Source organism: Sebastes fasciatus, chromosome 18, assembly GCF_043250625.1.
Source record: "Sebastes fasciatus isolate fSebFas1 chromosome 18, fSebFas1.pri, whole genome shotgun sequence".
Classification (NCBI taxonomy): domain Eukaryota; kingdom Metazoa; phylum Chordata; class Actinopteri; order Perciformes; family Sebastidae; genus Sebastes; species Sebastes fasciatus.
In genome coordinates this window covers 30,116,822-30,131,821 of record NC_133812.1, presented here as the reverse complement: position 1 = coordinate 30,131,821, position 15,000 = coordinate 30,116,822, and the positions used below count along the sequence as shown (strand labels likewise).

Genomic DNA, 15,000 nt, shown 5'->3' with positions numbered 1-15,000 from the left:
CTCTCTGGTTCCTCCACTAACAGGAAGTGATCATCTCTCTGGTTCCTCCACTAACAGGAAGTGATCATCTCTCTGGTTCCTCCACTAACAGGAAGTGATCATCTCTCTGGTTCCCTCCACTAACAGGAAGTGATCATCTCTGGTTCCTCCACTAACAGGAAGTGATCATCTCCACTAATGAACACCACGCAGCAGTAAAGGCTAACGTTAGGCTCTAAACCAGCTCCACCACGGTCACATGACTTCACGTCGCCGACACTAAGCTGAAGGCAGACGAGTGTTCGGCGTGATGACGTTTAGTCGTCTCATTTAGACACTTGTTAGCGTCCGTCTTCTTTAGATTTCACCAGAGGGGTATTTACTGATGGAAATGGATGCAACATCTTAGCCGGATAATATTTGATTATATTATTAGTTTTGAGAAGAAGAACCCAAAAGAAGGTTTGTCAGAGTAGAAACTCTAATCCGAGTGTAACATGGTAATCCTGGAGGATTATGACAGGATGGGTTTGAATCGGTCTCACCTCCTGTGTTTCCACACTCTTCATTATAATCTCATAAAGACATGGAAGTGGAAATGTGCTTTTCATACAGCAGGGAACACGGAGCGTGCACGGTGCTGTACGGAGCGTGCACGGTGCTGTACGGAGCGTGCACGGTGCTGTACGGAGTGTTTCTAAGAGGAATGAACACACAAAGAGAGCCGAGACAATCCAGTCTGAGACAGCAGAGAGAGAGAGAGGCTGTAGAGGGTCAAGGTGAGGACACAAAGCTCTGCTGAGTCCACTCTGAATCCTTCACCGACTGTAGACGTCCACGCCGTCTCACTGCTGACAGACAGAAACCAGAGTGGTGGGAAAATAAATAGATTCACGATGTATCACCGTTTCTAAACAGATGTTTTAACACCAGGATGGATCTATCTGCTTCATCTGAGTCTATGTGGAGGTAGAAGGAAGTTACCGCTTTTATTGTGGTAGTCTGAGTAACGTGACGTCATATCCGTTCCGTATCCGTCAACCAAAACAAACCTCAGAGAGTGTAAAACGTTGGAGGGTCGTCGTGGATACGACCTGCACCCTCCCATGTTAAATCCAGCGTGGTAAACGCTACACATCCAGTAAAGGATGGAAACACTTTGGGTTTCACACATTGACAGGAAAAGCAGAGCTAGACAGAGCAGAGCTAAAGCTGCATGCTAACTTCTAAAAAATGGCCAAAATATGTCCGAAAATAAGTTCTCTATGCCTCTATATCAACAAACAATTAAGGAAACTGAAATATTGGTTTGTGGTTTTTCCTTTTACCCTCCTTTAAAGTTTTCCCAAATAAAATACACTAAAAGAAATGGGTATAAAGGGTTTCATTGAAAATCAACAAATGAATAGAATACAAAAATACAGCCTGCAGGCGTTAGGCTATTGTAAGGCAAACCAGATCACTGCACAAATAGTACCTAAACGTCCCAGTGCAGGTAACCCAATTGGTTGGCACTTAACTTGTTTCCCCAACTAGGAGTCAACACTCTCAACAAACAAAACACAAAGATCACAGAATCCCAAAAGGGCCCAAAACAGACCAGAGTTTCTGGTAAAGCTGATAACACATGTTGCATTGAGTGAAGGAGAGATCAGAATGACACTGGGTGTGCAGTTTCCCTCCTCTTTTAAGCCCTACAGAAAGGGCGTCGTTACACCCTGATTGGCCAAGAGGGGAACCACCAAGCTGCTCTCAACTATCATTTAAGAGCCAGTTCCCACACCCTGCAACAGGTGAACTGAATAACCCTCTAATCACTCAGCAACTCAACCAGAAAAACACCAGGGAAAAGGGAAACAACAGCAAACACCAGAGAATTGGCAGCTGCCACAATGGTATGGCGGTAATGTTATGTATGGACGTTATGGTATGGTGGTAACGTTATGTATGGAGGTAACGTTATGGTATGGAGGTAACGTTATGGTATGGTGGTAACGTTATGGTATGGTGGTAACGTTATGGTATGGAGGTAACGTTATGGTATGGTGGTAACGTTATGGTATGGAGGTAACGTTATGGTATGGTGGTAACGTTATGGTATGGTGGTAACGTTATGGTATGGAGGTAACGTTATGGTATGAAGGTAACGTTATGGTATGGAGGTAACGTTATGGTATGGTGGTAACGTTATGGTATGGTGGTAACGTTATGGTATGGAGGTAACGTTATGGTATGGTGGTAACGTTATGGTATGGAGGTAACGTTATGGTATGGAGGTAACGTTATGGTATGGTGGTAACATTATGGTATGGTGGTAACGTTATGGTATGGTGGTAACGTTATGTATGGAGGTAACGTTATGGTATGGCAGTAACGTTATGGTATGAAGGTAAAGTTATGGTATGGAGGTAACGTTATGGTATGGAGGTAACGTTATGGTATGGTGGTAACGTTATGGTATGGTGGTAACGTTATGGTATGGCGGTAACGTTATGGTACGGCGGTAACGTTATGGTATGGCGGTAACGTTATGTATGGAGGTAACGTTATGGTATGGTGGTAACGTTATGTATGGAGGTAACGTTATGGTATGGAGGTAACGTTATGGTATGGTGGTAACGTTATGGTATGGAGGTAACGTTATGGTATGGTGGTAACGTTATGGTATGGAGGTAACGTTATGGTATGGAGGTAACGTTATGGTATGGTGGTAACGTTATGGTATGGAGGTAACGTTATGGTATGGAGGTAACGTTATGGTATGGTGGAGGTAACGTTATGGTATGGAGGTAACGTTATGGTATGGTGGTAACGTTATGGTATGGAGGTAACGTTATGGTATGGAGGTAACGTTATGGTATGGCGGTAACGTTATGGTGTGACGGTAACGTTATGGTATGGAGGTAACGTTATGGTATGGTGGTAACGTTATGGTATGGAGGTAACGTTATGGTATGGAGGTAACGTTATGGTATGGCGGTAACGTTATGGTGTGACGGTAACGTTATGGTATGGAGGTAACGTTATGGTATGGTGGTAACGTTATGGTATGGTGGTAACGTTATGTATGGAGGTAACGTTATGGTATGGTGGTAACGTTATGGTATGGAGGTAACGTTATGGTATGGTGGTAACGTTATGGTATGGAGGTAACGTTATGGTATGGAGGTAACGTTATGGTATGGTGGTAACGTCATGGTATGGCGGTAACGTTATGGTATGACGGTAACGTTATGGTATGGTGGTAACGTTATGGTATGGAGGTAACGTTATGGTATGGTGGTAACGTTATGGTATGGAGGTAACGTTATGGTATGGAGGTAACGTTATGGTATGGAGGTAACGTTATGGTATGGTGGTAACGTTATGTATGGAGGTAACGTTATGGTATGGCAGTAACGTTATGGTATGAAGGTAAAGTTATGGTATGGAGGTAACGTTATGGTATGGAGGTAACGTTATGGTATGGTGGTAACGTTATGGTATGGTGGTAACGTTATGGTATGGCGGTAACGTTATGGTACGGCGGTAACGTTATGGTATGGCGGTAACGTTATGTATGGAGGTAACGTTATGGTATGGTGGTAACGTTATGTATGGAGGTAACGTTATGGTATGGAGGTAACGTTATGGTATGGTGGTAACGTTATGGTATGGAGGTAACGTTATGGTATGGTGGTAACGTTATGGTATGGAGGTAACGTTATGGTATGGAGGTAACGTTATGGTATGGTGGTAACGTTATGGTATGGAGGTAACGTTATGGTATGGCGGTAACGTTATGGTATGATGGTAACGTTATGGTATGGAGGTAACGTTATGGTATGGAGGTAACGTTATGGTATGGTGGTAACGTTATGGTATGGAGGTAACGTTATGGTATGGAGGTAACGTTATGGTATAGAGGTAACGTTATGGTATGGAGGTAACGTTATGTATGGAGGTAACGTTATGGTATGGTGGTAACGTTATGGTATGGAGGTAACGTTATGGTATGGCAGTAACGTTATGGTATGGAGGTAAAGTTATGGTATGGCGGTAACGTTATGTATGGAGGTAACGTTATGGTATGGTGGTAACGTTATGGTATGGAGGTAACGTTATGGTATGGTGGTAACGTTATGGTATGGAGGTAACGTTATGGTATGGTGGTAACGTTATGGTATGGAGGTAACGTTATGGTATGGAGGTAACGTTATGGTATGGAGGTAACGTTATGGTATGGCGGTAACGTTATGGTATGGAGGTAACGTTATGGTATGGTGGTAACGTTATGGTATGGAGGTAACGTTATGGTATGGTGGTAACGTTATGACACGTGGGACTACGTCAGCTTTCATCAGAGTTCAGAGTGATTGACAGCTGCTTAGAGATGGCAGACTCCAGATCAGCTCCGATTGGTTGTTCTTCTCCGGTCTGTGAAATCTTGCAGATGCCGTTAGGAGCACCGGAGGACACCGGAGGACACCGAGGACACAGAGGGACATGATGTTTCAGATTACCTGTCTCATGCACTACTGAGTTTAACTATAGTTTAACCTGTGAACCACAACGTCCCTGGTTCGAGCTTTAATATCCTGCCCTCTCTCTCTGTCTGTTATTCAGTGAACTGATCCTACAGGAAGAACCAACAGCCAACAGCTATCCGTAGTGCAGTAGTGGCTGTAGAACAGCCAGCGGGGCTCCAGACTAGATCCGTGCAGCATCCTGTGCTACAGATTTGGATCCCGAGGCTCGTGGCCTACATGCTTTCTGTATTTGCTGTAAACCAACGGTGTCAGGGTTGCCATGACGAAGAGTAAATCTGAATCCAGCGTTAACACGGAGGACGAGGAGACAAAAGGAAGGAGAGCAGATGACTCATTAAAGGCAGAACTGGAAGATCAACAGAAACTAAAAATGATTTTGACTTCTTAGATTGATAAAAAGGGCAATTCAAGAATGTCATATAATCTTATTTCAGGATGTTAAAGTCTGGTTTTCCCTCATCCAGGATAAATAATATTCTCAAGCTCTATTTCATTATTAAACTTATTTCAAGGTAAAATGCCTCGATTTGTCACCGTTTCAATCTTTCGTTTCAGCTGATGAGAAGTGTGAGATGATTGTCACACTAAAAAATCACAAATATATATGTGTATATATATATATTTATATATTTATACTGTGACAAAGATGATTTAATGGCTTAATTAAAGATCAATCTTCATAAAACTATGCAAGACAAAAATATGTAATATTTGAAACGTATGGCGTCGGTGCTGAATTGGGGCCAGATTGTTACAGGAATAGTCAGCGGTCGTGTCTCTAATGTGAACTCCTGGTTTACTAAATATTCATCTTTAATCTTCTGTCAGTCAGATTGTTCTGAAGCAGTAGATCACATGACCTGGTTTAACTAGTCAAATAACTGAGGGCTGCTTTCATTTAATAAAGTCTACAATATAATCATGCTCTTTTCAATAATTTAGTTATAATAATTATTATTCTCATTATTATTATTATTCTCATTATTATTATTATTCTCATTATTATTATTGTCATTATTGTTATTATTATCATCATTATTATCATCATCATCATTATTATTATTATTATTATTAATAATAATAAGGAAAATAAATATCATTACAACCTTTAAATGTGTTTTCCCATCCAGAGGAAAATAAGTTGACGATTTTCAACGTGTAAAGTTTATTTAATTTGTCAATAAAGGTAAATGAAATGAGCTTATAGTGTTTTTTACAGCCGATGATGAGCAGCTGTTTGTGTGAGCGGCTGCTCAGCTGGGAATGACTCAGCGAACAGCCTGCATCAATAATTCAGGCTGTGATCTGTGTCTGGAGAGACGTCACAAACGTCTCCTATATGAACTCATAGTTTCACCTCCACGCTGAGCTGACACTGCAGAAACCTGTTTACAGACGGTGGAACTATAGAAATATAGAAATATGATATCTATTTACATTACTGTATAGAAGAAGGTTTATTCAGCTCAAACTGATTAACATCTGGTTCTGTTATTGTGATTTATTATCTATATCCAGCTGTTAAACCTTCTTCTTAATCATAAACAGGTTGGATGCATGTTCAATCTATAATACAAATATTAATATATATATATAATATTTGTGATTAAAGTTCTAAACGCGTTGCTTTAACTCTCCATTATGAAGTCAATGTTGAATGTTGTTTAGCTTGGTTTCACTTTCACTATGAAATAACCTGATTGTTCCGTCTGATATGCGATATGATTTGCGGTGTAGGGACCTGCCATTTCTGGTGGCAGACACAGTGAACTGTCTCCCAGAATCCTGGAGGTATGCTCTCCTTGACCACAGGACTCAGCTCAGTCCTCATTGGCTACAGTAACATTTCACCCAGAGGTGTGAAAATCACACAGAACAAAACCAGAGGAATGTCCTTTGTTCCTTCTCTTTCGACTCTTTCTTCTCATCTGCTCATCTCTCCTGACGTGTGAGAGGTGAGCTGCTGCGCTCTCTCTGCTCTTCATCTCCTCAACCCAGGCTGACCTGGTTGAGGTGAACGGCTCTCAAGTCCAGAACTTGCAAAACAGTTCTGGTTCTGATCAATGGCCTGTTAGGAAACAGCCATTGCAACCAAGGAACCAAACGGCAGACGACGCGAGTGCTCTGCCCTTTCCACCAGCTAACTTCAAGCTATCAAGCAAAGAAGTTAGCACCAAACTAACAGCAAAGACGACCTCTTTGACTTGGAACCACAACTTCAACACATGGAATCACAAACCCTTTTCTTCCATGGATTGGTAACGTACTGGGCCTTAGCATTAGCAATCGCACAGGGCTGAGCAAGACTGTTCAACTTTGATTTCTAGAAAGTACTTGTATTGATTTGGTTTAATGTTATTCATTGAGTTTGACTGTGGTGATTTATCTGTATTTGATATCTGGGTAACTGGCTTCGCCACATCTGATGTGTTTAGTTTATGCTTCACATAGACAAGGTCTTGCATGCAACTAACCATCTTTTCTAACCCACTGCAGATCTAACACACATAAAGATCACATACAGAAACTGTGAATTAGTTAAACATAAACATACAGCTTCAGATAATCTTAACCCCACATCACCCCCCTCTCTGTCCTTCTTCTCAGAAGAACAAAGAGGTCATGTGGTGACATGCTGATGGCCATCTTTGATTCCGCCATCTTTGATTCAGCCATCTTTGTAGTTTTACAGTGCTCGCCATTTTGTTTGTAGGCCATACAGACATTTTGAGACAAGAACCCATCTTGTTTCCCCCCCCCTCTCTCTCTCTCTCACACACACATACACACACACACACACACACACACACACACACACACACACACACACACACTGTGTTTGGTTTGTTTAGTTTAGTTATTTAGTTAGATTAATATTGTGTTTTGAACCTTTATTATCTTGTAAATAAATGTTTGTGGAATATACATGCTGGTCTCTTTAATGTTGCACAAGAGTGAATAATGCCAACCTCTGCTATGTCAAGAACTCCGATATCCTTCAACCTTTACTATCTATTTTGGTTATAGTTATTAATTTAATTATTAATCAACGTTCCAAATTGATAGTTTAGCATATATAATGAGACTATATTAACGTTTTGGTCATTGGTCCCTGATTCCAGGGTGGTGCCCTGTTTATTATTAATGTTTATTGATAATCTTTATTAATATTAATAATTCTATTATTATTTATTAATTAATTTGCTAATAACCAAAACCTACCAAAGTAGAACCCCTACAGCGGTATTAGAGGGAACGATCAGTTTGACATCATTATTCATATATTAAACATTAAAATGATTATGGTGTGTTAGTGGGGATCTGTACCAAACAGAGATGTCTCCTTAATATGAAGTGTCTCTGCTGCACCACTACATTCAATCCTTTAAGAGTTGTTGCAGCTCCTGCAGTCGACCATATTGGGATTACATTTAGATAGATTGTGCAGCCCTACGATGGAATCCTTTCTGCAACCGGCTACGATCTACCGGCAAAATGACGGCTCCGTTTATGGCACAAAAGGAAGAGCGTCACCGATTGTGCAACCAGAACAGGAAGAGGGTAGAACTTTGGTTTGAAAGCTGAGAGCAGCATCCGACGGAGGGAAAGAGTTCGTCCAATCAGGAGCCGAGTCCCTTCAAGCGTCCAACGCTGAGAAGACACGCGTCCCCTCGCCAAAAAAAACACCCCGGTGGACACCAACCATCACTCATTTCAATAATGGCGTTAAAGGTTGTCCTGACGACTGAGAGGACTAACGCCATGAAGAACACACAGATACTAATCCAGTAGTAGTAGTATTAGTAGTATTAGTAGTATTAGTAGTACTGTTAGAGTCACTTCTCTGTTCTCTATCTGCCACATGACGAGAACTGGACTCTCATTAGAGGAAGAAACCAAACGGACAACCAGTAAATATCTCCTTCATCACATCATCAGCTGCCAAACGAGCCCTAAAGAAACAGCAGCCGGCCGGCAGCGTGGAGTAAAAACCAAACGTCATTATGAAGCTTAAAGCAAGCTTCAACACCGTGCTCCACCTGTTCTACAGTCTGATGATGGAGGGGATGGAGGGGATGGAGGGGATGGAGATGATGGAGGGGATGGAGGTGATGGAGGGGATGGAGGTGATGGAGGGGATGGAGGTGATGGAGGGGATGGAGGTGATGGAGGGGATGGAGATGATGGAGGGGATGGAGGGGATGGAGGTGATGGAGGGGATGGAGGGGATGGAGGGGATGGAGGTGATGGAGGTGATGGGGGTGATGGAGGGGATGGAGGTGATGGAGGGGATGGAGGGGATGGAGGGGATGGAGGGGATGGAGGTGATGGAGATGATGGAGGGGATGGAGGTGATGGAGGGGATGGAGAGGATGGAGGGGATGGAGATGATGGAGGTGATGGAGGTGATGGGGGTGATGGAGGTGATGGAGGTGATGGGGGTGATGGAGGGGATGGAGGGGATGGAGATGATGGAGGTGATGGAGGTGATGGAGGTGATGGGGGTGATGGAGGTGTGCTCTGCCAACGTCAGAACATGAAAAATAGACTTTAAAGGGGCTGTTAGTTAGAATCCTAAATGTGTTGTTAACAGCTTCACCTGTGTCCGTTAAGTCAACTAAAGTCAGCGTCCTGTTGCTGGCGCTTGTGCTCGCTCTACATAGATATGAAGGAGCATCTCTCAACACAGTGAGGAGACACACGTCAGCTAAAAGCACCATATCACTCTATATTCCAGCTGCTTGGCAGTAATGTTAGCTGACCAGACCAAGGTCTCTCCATGAATCAATGCTGATCCTAGTGTTGGCTTTTCCCGCCTCAGCCTCCCGACCGCGGCCGGAGGGAACGGGGGAGACGATAACGTTTCTCTCTGCGGAGCCCCGTCACTTCACAAGACACGGGAAACCTCTGTTGGTCTGGAGGAGCTGCAGCAGTTATTTCTGCACAAACGTCCACTGAACATTCACTAGATATTCTCAGAGCTAAACTAACTCTTCTGCAGTGTGGAGTGAGCAGCATGCACGTGAGAGGTGGAGAGAGAGAGAGAGAAGGAGCGCGGTGTGTGAGTGAAGGCAGGAAGAGGAGCAGAGGAGCAGAGACTCCGGTCATGGAGACCAAAGCTATGGTCTCCTCCGCGTCCTCCGACCGCGGCCAACACTGTTTAACAGCTTCACTAGATACAACCAAGAGGTTTTGGTGCTTCACTGGAGTTTGTGTTGGAGTCTGAGTCTGAACAGCGGAACATGCTGGGAGTCAGTTTGGACGCCTGCTAACCAACCACTAACCCATCACTAACCAGCCAGAGCAGAGCGTGTTACCTGCAGCCCCTCGATGGCCAGCCTCAGCATGCTGGGAGTCAGCTTGGACGCCTGTTTGAAGGTGAAGTTGCTCCAGTCGATGATGAGGATGAAGCCGTTGACCTGCAGCTCCGGATCTTCGATCATGGACTCCAACGACAGCAGGATCGCTCTCAGGATGTCCACGAAGGTGTACCTGAGGAGGACAGGAGAGCAGGAGATCTGAGATCAGACAGAGAGGAAGACAGGAGATCTGAGATCAGGAGATCAGGAGATCTGACAGAGCAGTGGAGAGATTTTATGATTGTCCGTTCACCGTCGGAGGCCTGAGAGATAAACTATGTTTTCTTCAAGAAGTCAAGGTCACACAGAGTGAGTGATTGATATATCGGAACCTGACAAAATAAATAACTAAATGACTCAATAGATGAATAAATGTGTCATTAAATGCAACAAAAATAATATTAAAAATAAATGTAGCATTAACTAATTGATCAAATGTGACAGAAATTGATATTTCTGTTTTAATTTGCTTCTTTATTGACGTATTTAGCCTTGTATTAATTCCTTTCTTTGTTTACTCTTCTGTTTAATTTTCACTTGTATTTATTTTTATTAATTTTTAAATGTATTTATTTACTTTTGCATTTATTTATTAATGTACTTATTTTGAAATGCATTTATTTATTTACGTATTTATTTTTGCATTCATTTTTATATTTATTTTAAATGCATTTATTTATTTATATATTTTTGCATTTATTTTAGATTTATTTTTAAATACATTTATTTATTTTTGCATTTATTTTATATTTATTTTAAATGCATTTATTCATTTATTAATGTATTTCTCAACACTCAAGCATCCAACGCTGAGAAGAGAGGCGGTCCCTCGTGTCCTGCCGCGGCGGAGCATCAGAGGATCATCATACTCCCAAACGGGAGCGTACACGGACGCATAGTAGCTGTGTTTATAATGTCGGTTTGGAGGACGCGCTCCACGCAGACGCAGACGCAGACGCAGACGCAGACGCAGACGCAGACGCAGACGCAGACGCAGACGCCACCTTGTGGTAGTAAACTAGTGAATGACCTCATACGTACGGAGTCTTCCTACAGACCTGCTACAGATCACTTTACTTGTAAACCTTAAACCCTTTGATGTGGAGTTAACATCGGAGTTTACAGACTGAGTTCTGTGTATCTACAGATCGTCTGTAATTTAGTGACTTTACACAACACAAATATATAAATGCATGTCTGTGGATGATGGTTCACATTAATACAACTATTAAAGTCCAATAACAACGTCCACAAGTTTGTTCCTTCATCCCTCCTCTTCAGACTATCAGCTGCTGTTCCTTACCTGTCTACCAGGTGTGATTATGAACCTCAACACGCCCTGCGGAGCTGGATGAGGCGAGGAAGCGACCTCTCTCTGAGTGGTTCCTGACCTGCTGCTCACCTGTTCCCACCTCCCTCATCAGTTACTCCATCCTCACAGCGGTCCTTTATCTCTCCTGTATCGGGTATTTTTCATCAGATGTTCTGTATCTGATGAACTATTAAAGATAAACGGTGTTGTGTTGTTGGGTTCTGATCCCACTGAGGCAGATTTAGTGATTTGTGATTCTGGGTTTTATATAAATCAAAGTGACTTGACTTTTCCCAGTCTGGTGTGACTGTCCTCCACAGAGCCCTGACCGGAACCTCCATCCAACAGCTTTGGGATGAACTGGACTGAGAGCCAGACCCGATCCCTGCTGGACCTCACTGATGTCTCCCTGCAGCCGGGCTGCTCCAGACTCTGCTGGACAAACTGAACCCAGATCAGCGGAGGCTGCTACAGCAGCAGATTACCGCTCATACTCCATCAACCAGACTCCATCAACCAGACTCCATTAACCAGACTCAACCAGACTCCATCAACCAGACTCAACCAGACTCCATCAACCAGACTCAACCAGACTCCATCAACCAGACTCCATTAACCAGACTCAACCAGACTCCATCAACCAGACTCAACCAGACTCCATCAACCAGACTCAACCAGACTCCATCAACCAGACTCCATCAACCAGACTCCATTAACCAGACTCAACCAGACTCCATCAACCAGACTCAACCAGACTCCATCAACCAGACTCAACCAGACTCCATCAACCAGACTCAACCAGACTCCATCAACCAGACTCAACCAGACTCCATCAACCAGACTCCACCCTCCAGACTCCATCAACCAGACTCCATTAACCAGACTCAACCAGACTCCATCAACCAGACTCCATCAACCAGACTCAACCAGACTCCATCAACCAGACTCAACCAGACTCCATCAACCAGACTCAACCAGACTCCATCAACCAGACTCAACCAGACTCCATCAACCAGACTCCACCCTCCAGACTCCATCAACCAGACTCAACCAGACTCCATCAACCAGACTCCATCAACCAGACTCAACCAGACTCCATCAACCAGACTCAACCAGACTCCATCAACCAGACTCCATCAACCAGACTCAACCAGACTCCATCAACCAGACTCAACCAGACTCCATCAACCAGACTCCACCCTCCAGACTCCATCAACCAGACTCAACCAGACTCCACCAACCAGACTCCATCAACCAGACTCCATCAACCAGACTCCACCCTCCAGACTCCATCAACCAGACTCAACCAGACTCCACCAACCAGACTCCATCAACCAGACTCCATCAACCAGACTCCACCCTCCAGACTCCATCAACCAGACTCAACCAGACTCCATCAACCAGACTCCATCAACCAGACCCCATCAACCAGACTCAACCAGACCCCATGTAACTGTTTTAAGTCTCCTCAGATCATCAGAGAACTTTATTACCTGCTCTGGTCCCAGTTGGCTGCGAACAGGACCAGGATCTTCCTGCCGTATCGGTCCATGTTGGAGAGCACGCCGGGGAACCCGTCCTTCAGGGCCTGCTTGATGCCCGGGTCCGTGGCTTTCAGGTTCTTGAACATGTCCAGGTTCTGCTGTCGGTACTCAAAGTACTGGGCCAGCAGCCGGAACGCCTCGAAGTGGTTGAACTTCCTGGCCCGGAGGAACCGGAGGATGAAGGCGTCGTCCGTCCTGAGGAACCCGATGTCCGGCCGGGTGATGATCATGTCCCGGACCTCCTGGATGTCCTGGTGTAAAGTGTCCGGGTTCTCTTTCAGCTCCACCTTGGCCTTCTCCAGGGTCTCCGGAGAGAGGCCGGCCTGGAGGTGAGTCATGTTGTGGTCCAGTGAAACAACAGGATCAGTAGTTTCCTCCAGCAGCAACAGGGTGCACTCTGGGACTCTGTGTGGTTCCGGATCAGAAGCTGTCTTCAGATGGAGGCCTGCTGCTCTGTAATCCAGCCTGACCTACAGAGAGATGCTGCTGTGATGCATCAGCAACATGCGGGCCGCGCACCTTCACGCACACAAACACAAACATTTCTATTCCAGTCGAACTTTATTCTGTTTCTCTCCAGCGTGTCGAACCGAACCGAACCGAACCGAGCTGCTCCGGCTTCAGGCGCTCCGTCCAACCTGCTGATCCTCCATGACAGAGCCTCTCCTCTCCATCTCTCTCTCTCTGTCTGTCTCTGTCTGGGACACGATGACGACGACAGCATCACCGGCGCCCCGGCGGCGGAGCGGCGGAGCGGCGAAGCGATGCGGCAGCACGACCTGCAGCACCTGCTGTATCACCACCAGCACCACCAGCTACACCACCAGCTCCACCAGCTCCACCTGTATCAGCACCATGATCCGCCTCACAGCGTCTCCCTCCTGGTGCTGATGCTGCCGGTGGAGCCGCTCAGTCTCCGTGTCCGGTAATGGAAGCAGCTCGTCTCCACAATCCGCCGGGATTCAGATGTGAAACGGAGCTTCAGCTTCAGCACCAGGTTCTGGTTCAGGTCCAGGTTCAGGTCTAGGTTCAGGTTCAGCTCCAGGTTCAGGTTTGGGTCCAGCAGCACCAGGTGGGCGCCAGGTTCTGTGTTTTTGTAGAGGGGCTGGGTGGGGGGGATTACCGTGTCTCCTCCTCTTCCTCCCGCTGATGATGATGCTGATGCTGATGCCGTCTGTTCGCTGGCAGACTGACTGACAACAAGAGAGATGAGCTCCGGTGGGGGGGTGGAGAATAACTGTAATGGGTGGAGGGATGGAGGATGAAGGAGGGAGGAGGGATGAAGGGTGGAGGAGGGGTGAAGGATGAAGGATAGAGGAGGGATGGAGGATGAAGGATGAAGGCTGGAGGGTGGAGGATGGAGGAGGGATGGAGGATGAAGGCCGGAGGGTGGATGAAGGATGGAGAGTGGAGGAGGGATGGAGGGATGGAGGGTGGAGGAGGGATGGAGAGTGGAGGAGGGATGGAGGGATGGAGGATGGAGGGTGGATGAAGGATGGAGAGTGGAGGAGGGATGGAGGGATGGAGGATGGAGGGTGGAGGAGGGATGGAGAGTGGAGGAGGGATGGAGGGATGGAGGATGGAGGGTGGAGGAGGGATGGAGGGATGGAGGGTGGAGGAGGGATGGAGGATGGAGGGTGGATGAAGGATGGAGAGTGGAGGAGGGATGGAGGATGAAGGCCGGAGGGTGGATGAAGGATGGAGAGTGGAGGAGGGATGGAGGGATGGAGGATGGAGGGTGGAGGAGGGATGGAGGGATGGAGGATGATGGACGGAGGTTGGAGGAGGGATGGAGGGATGGAGGATGAAGGATGGAGGGTAGAGGATGGAGGAGGGATGGAGGATAAAATGGAGATGGGGATGGATGAAGGATGGAGGCCTGAGGCTAAATTAGGAGCCTCAGTTTCACCCTTTTCCTTCCACATTCCTTTTGAACCAAAACTTTCTTTCGGACATTTTTTTGACAATTTTAGATTGATGGAGGGATGAGGGAGGGAGGGAAGGAAGGAGAGAGGGAGGGAGGGAAGGAGGGAAGGAAGGAGAGAGGGAGGGAGGGAAGGAAGGAGAGAGGGAGGGAGGGAAGGAGGGAAGGAAGGAGAGAGGGAGGGAGGGAAGGAAGGAGAGGGAGGGAGGGAAGGAAGGAGAGAGGGAGGGAGGGAAGGAGGGAAGGAAGGAGAGAGGGAGGGAGGGAAGGAGGGAGAGAGGGAGGGAAGGAAGGAGGGAAGGAAGGAGAGAGGGAGGGAGGGAAGGAGGGAGAGAGGGAGGGAAGGAAGGAG

The 15,000-nt window shown here is 45.8% G+C and overlaps 1 protein-coding gene across 1 annotated transcript in view; it reads right to left on the bottom strand.

Annotated features, from left to right (window-relative positions):
• clvs2 (clavesin 2) overlaps nucleotides 1–13,964 on the bottom strand; it is a 25,154-nt gene extending 11,190 nt beyond the window's left edge. The window contains exons 1-2 of the mRNA XM_074616511.1: nucleotides 12,674–13,964; nucleotides 9,827–10,001 (exon numbers count right to left, since the gene is read on the bottom strand). Of these exons, the coding sequence (XP_074472612.1) occupies nucleotides 9,827–10,001; nucleotides 12,674–13,062 (564 nt within the window). The 5' untranslated portion in view covers nucleotides 13,063–13,964. The remainder of the gene's footprint in view (nucleotides 1–9,826; nucleotides 10,002–12,673) is intronic.
• Nucleotides 13,965–15,000: the final 1,036 nt, after the last annotated feature.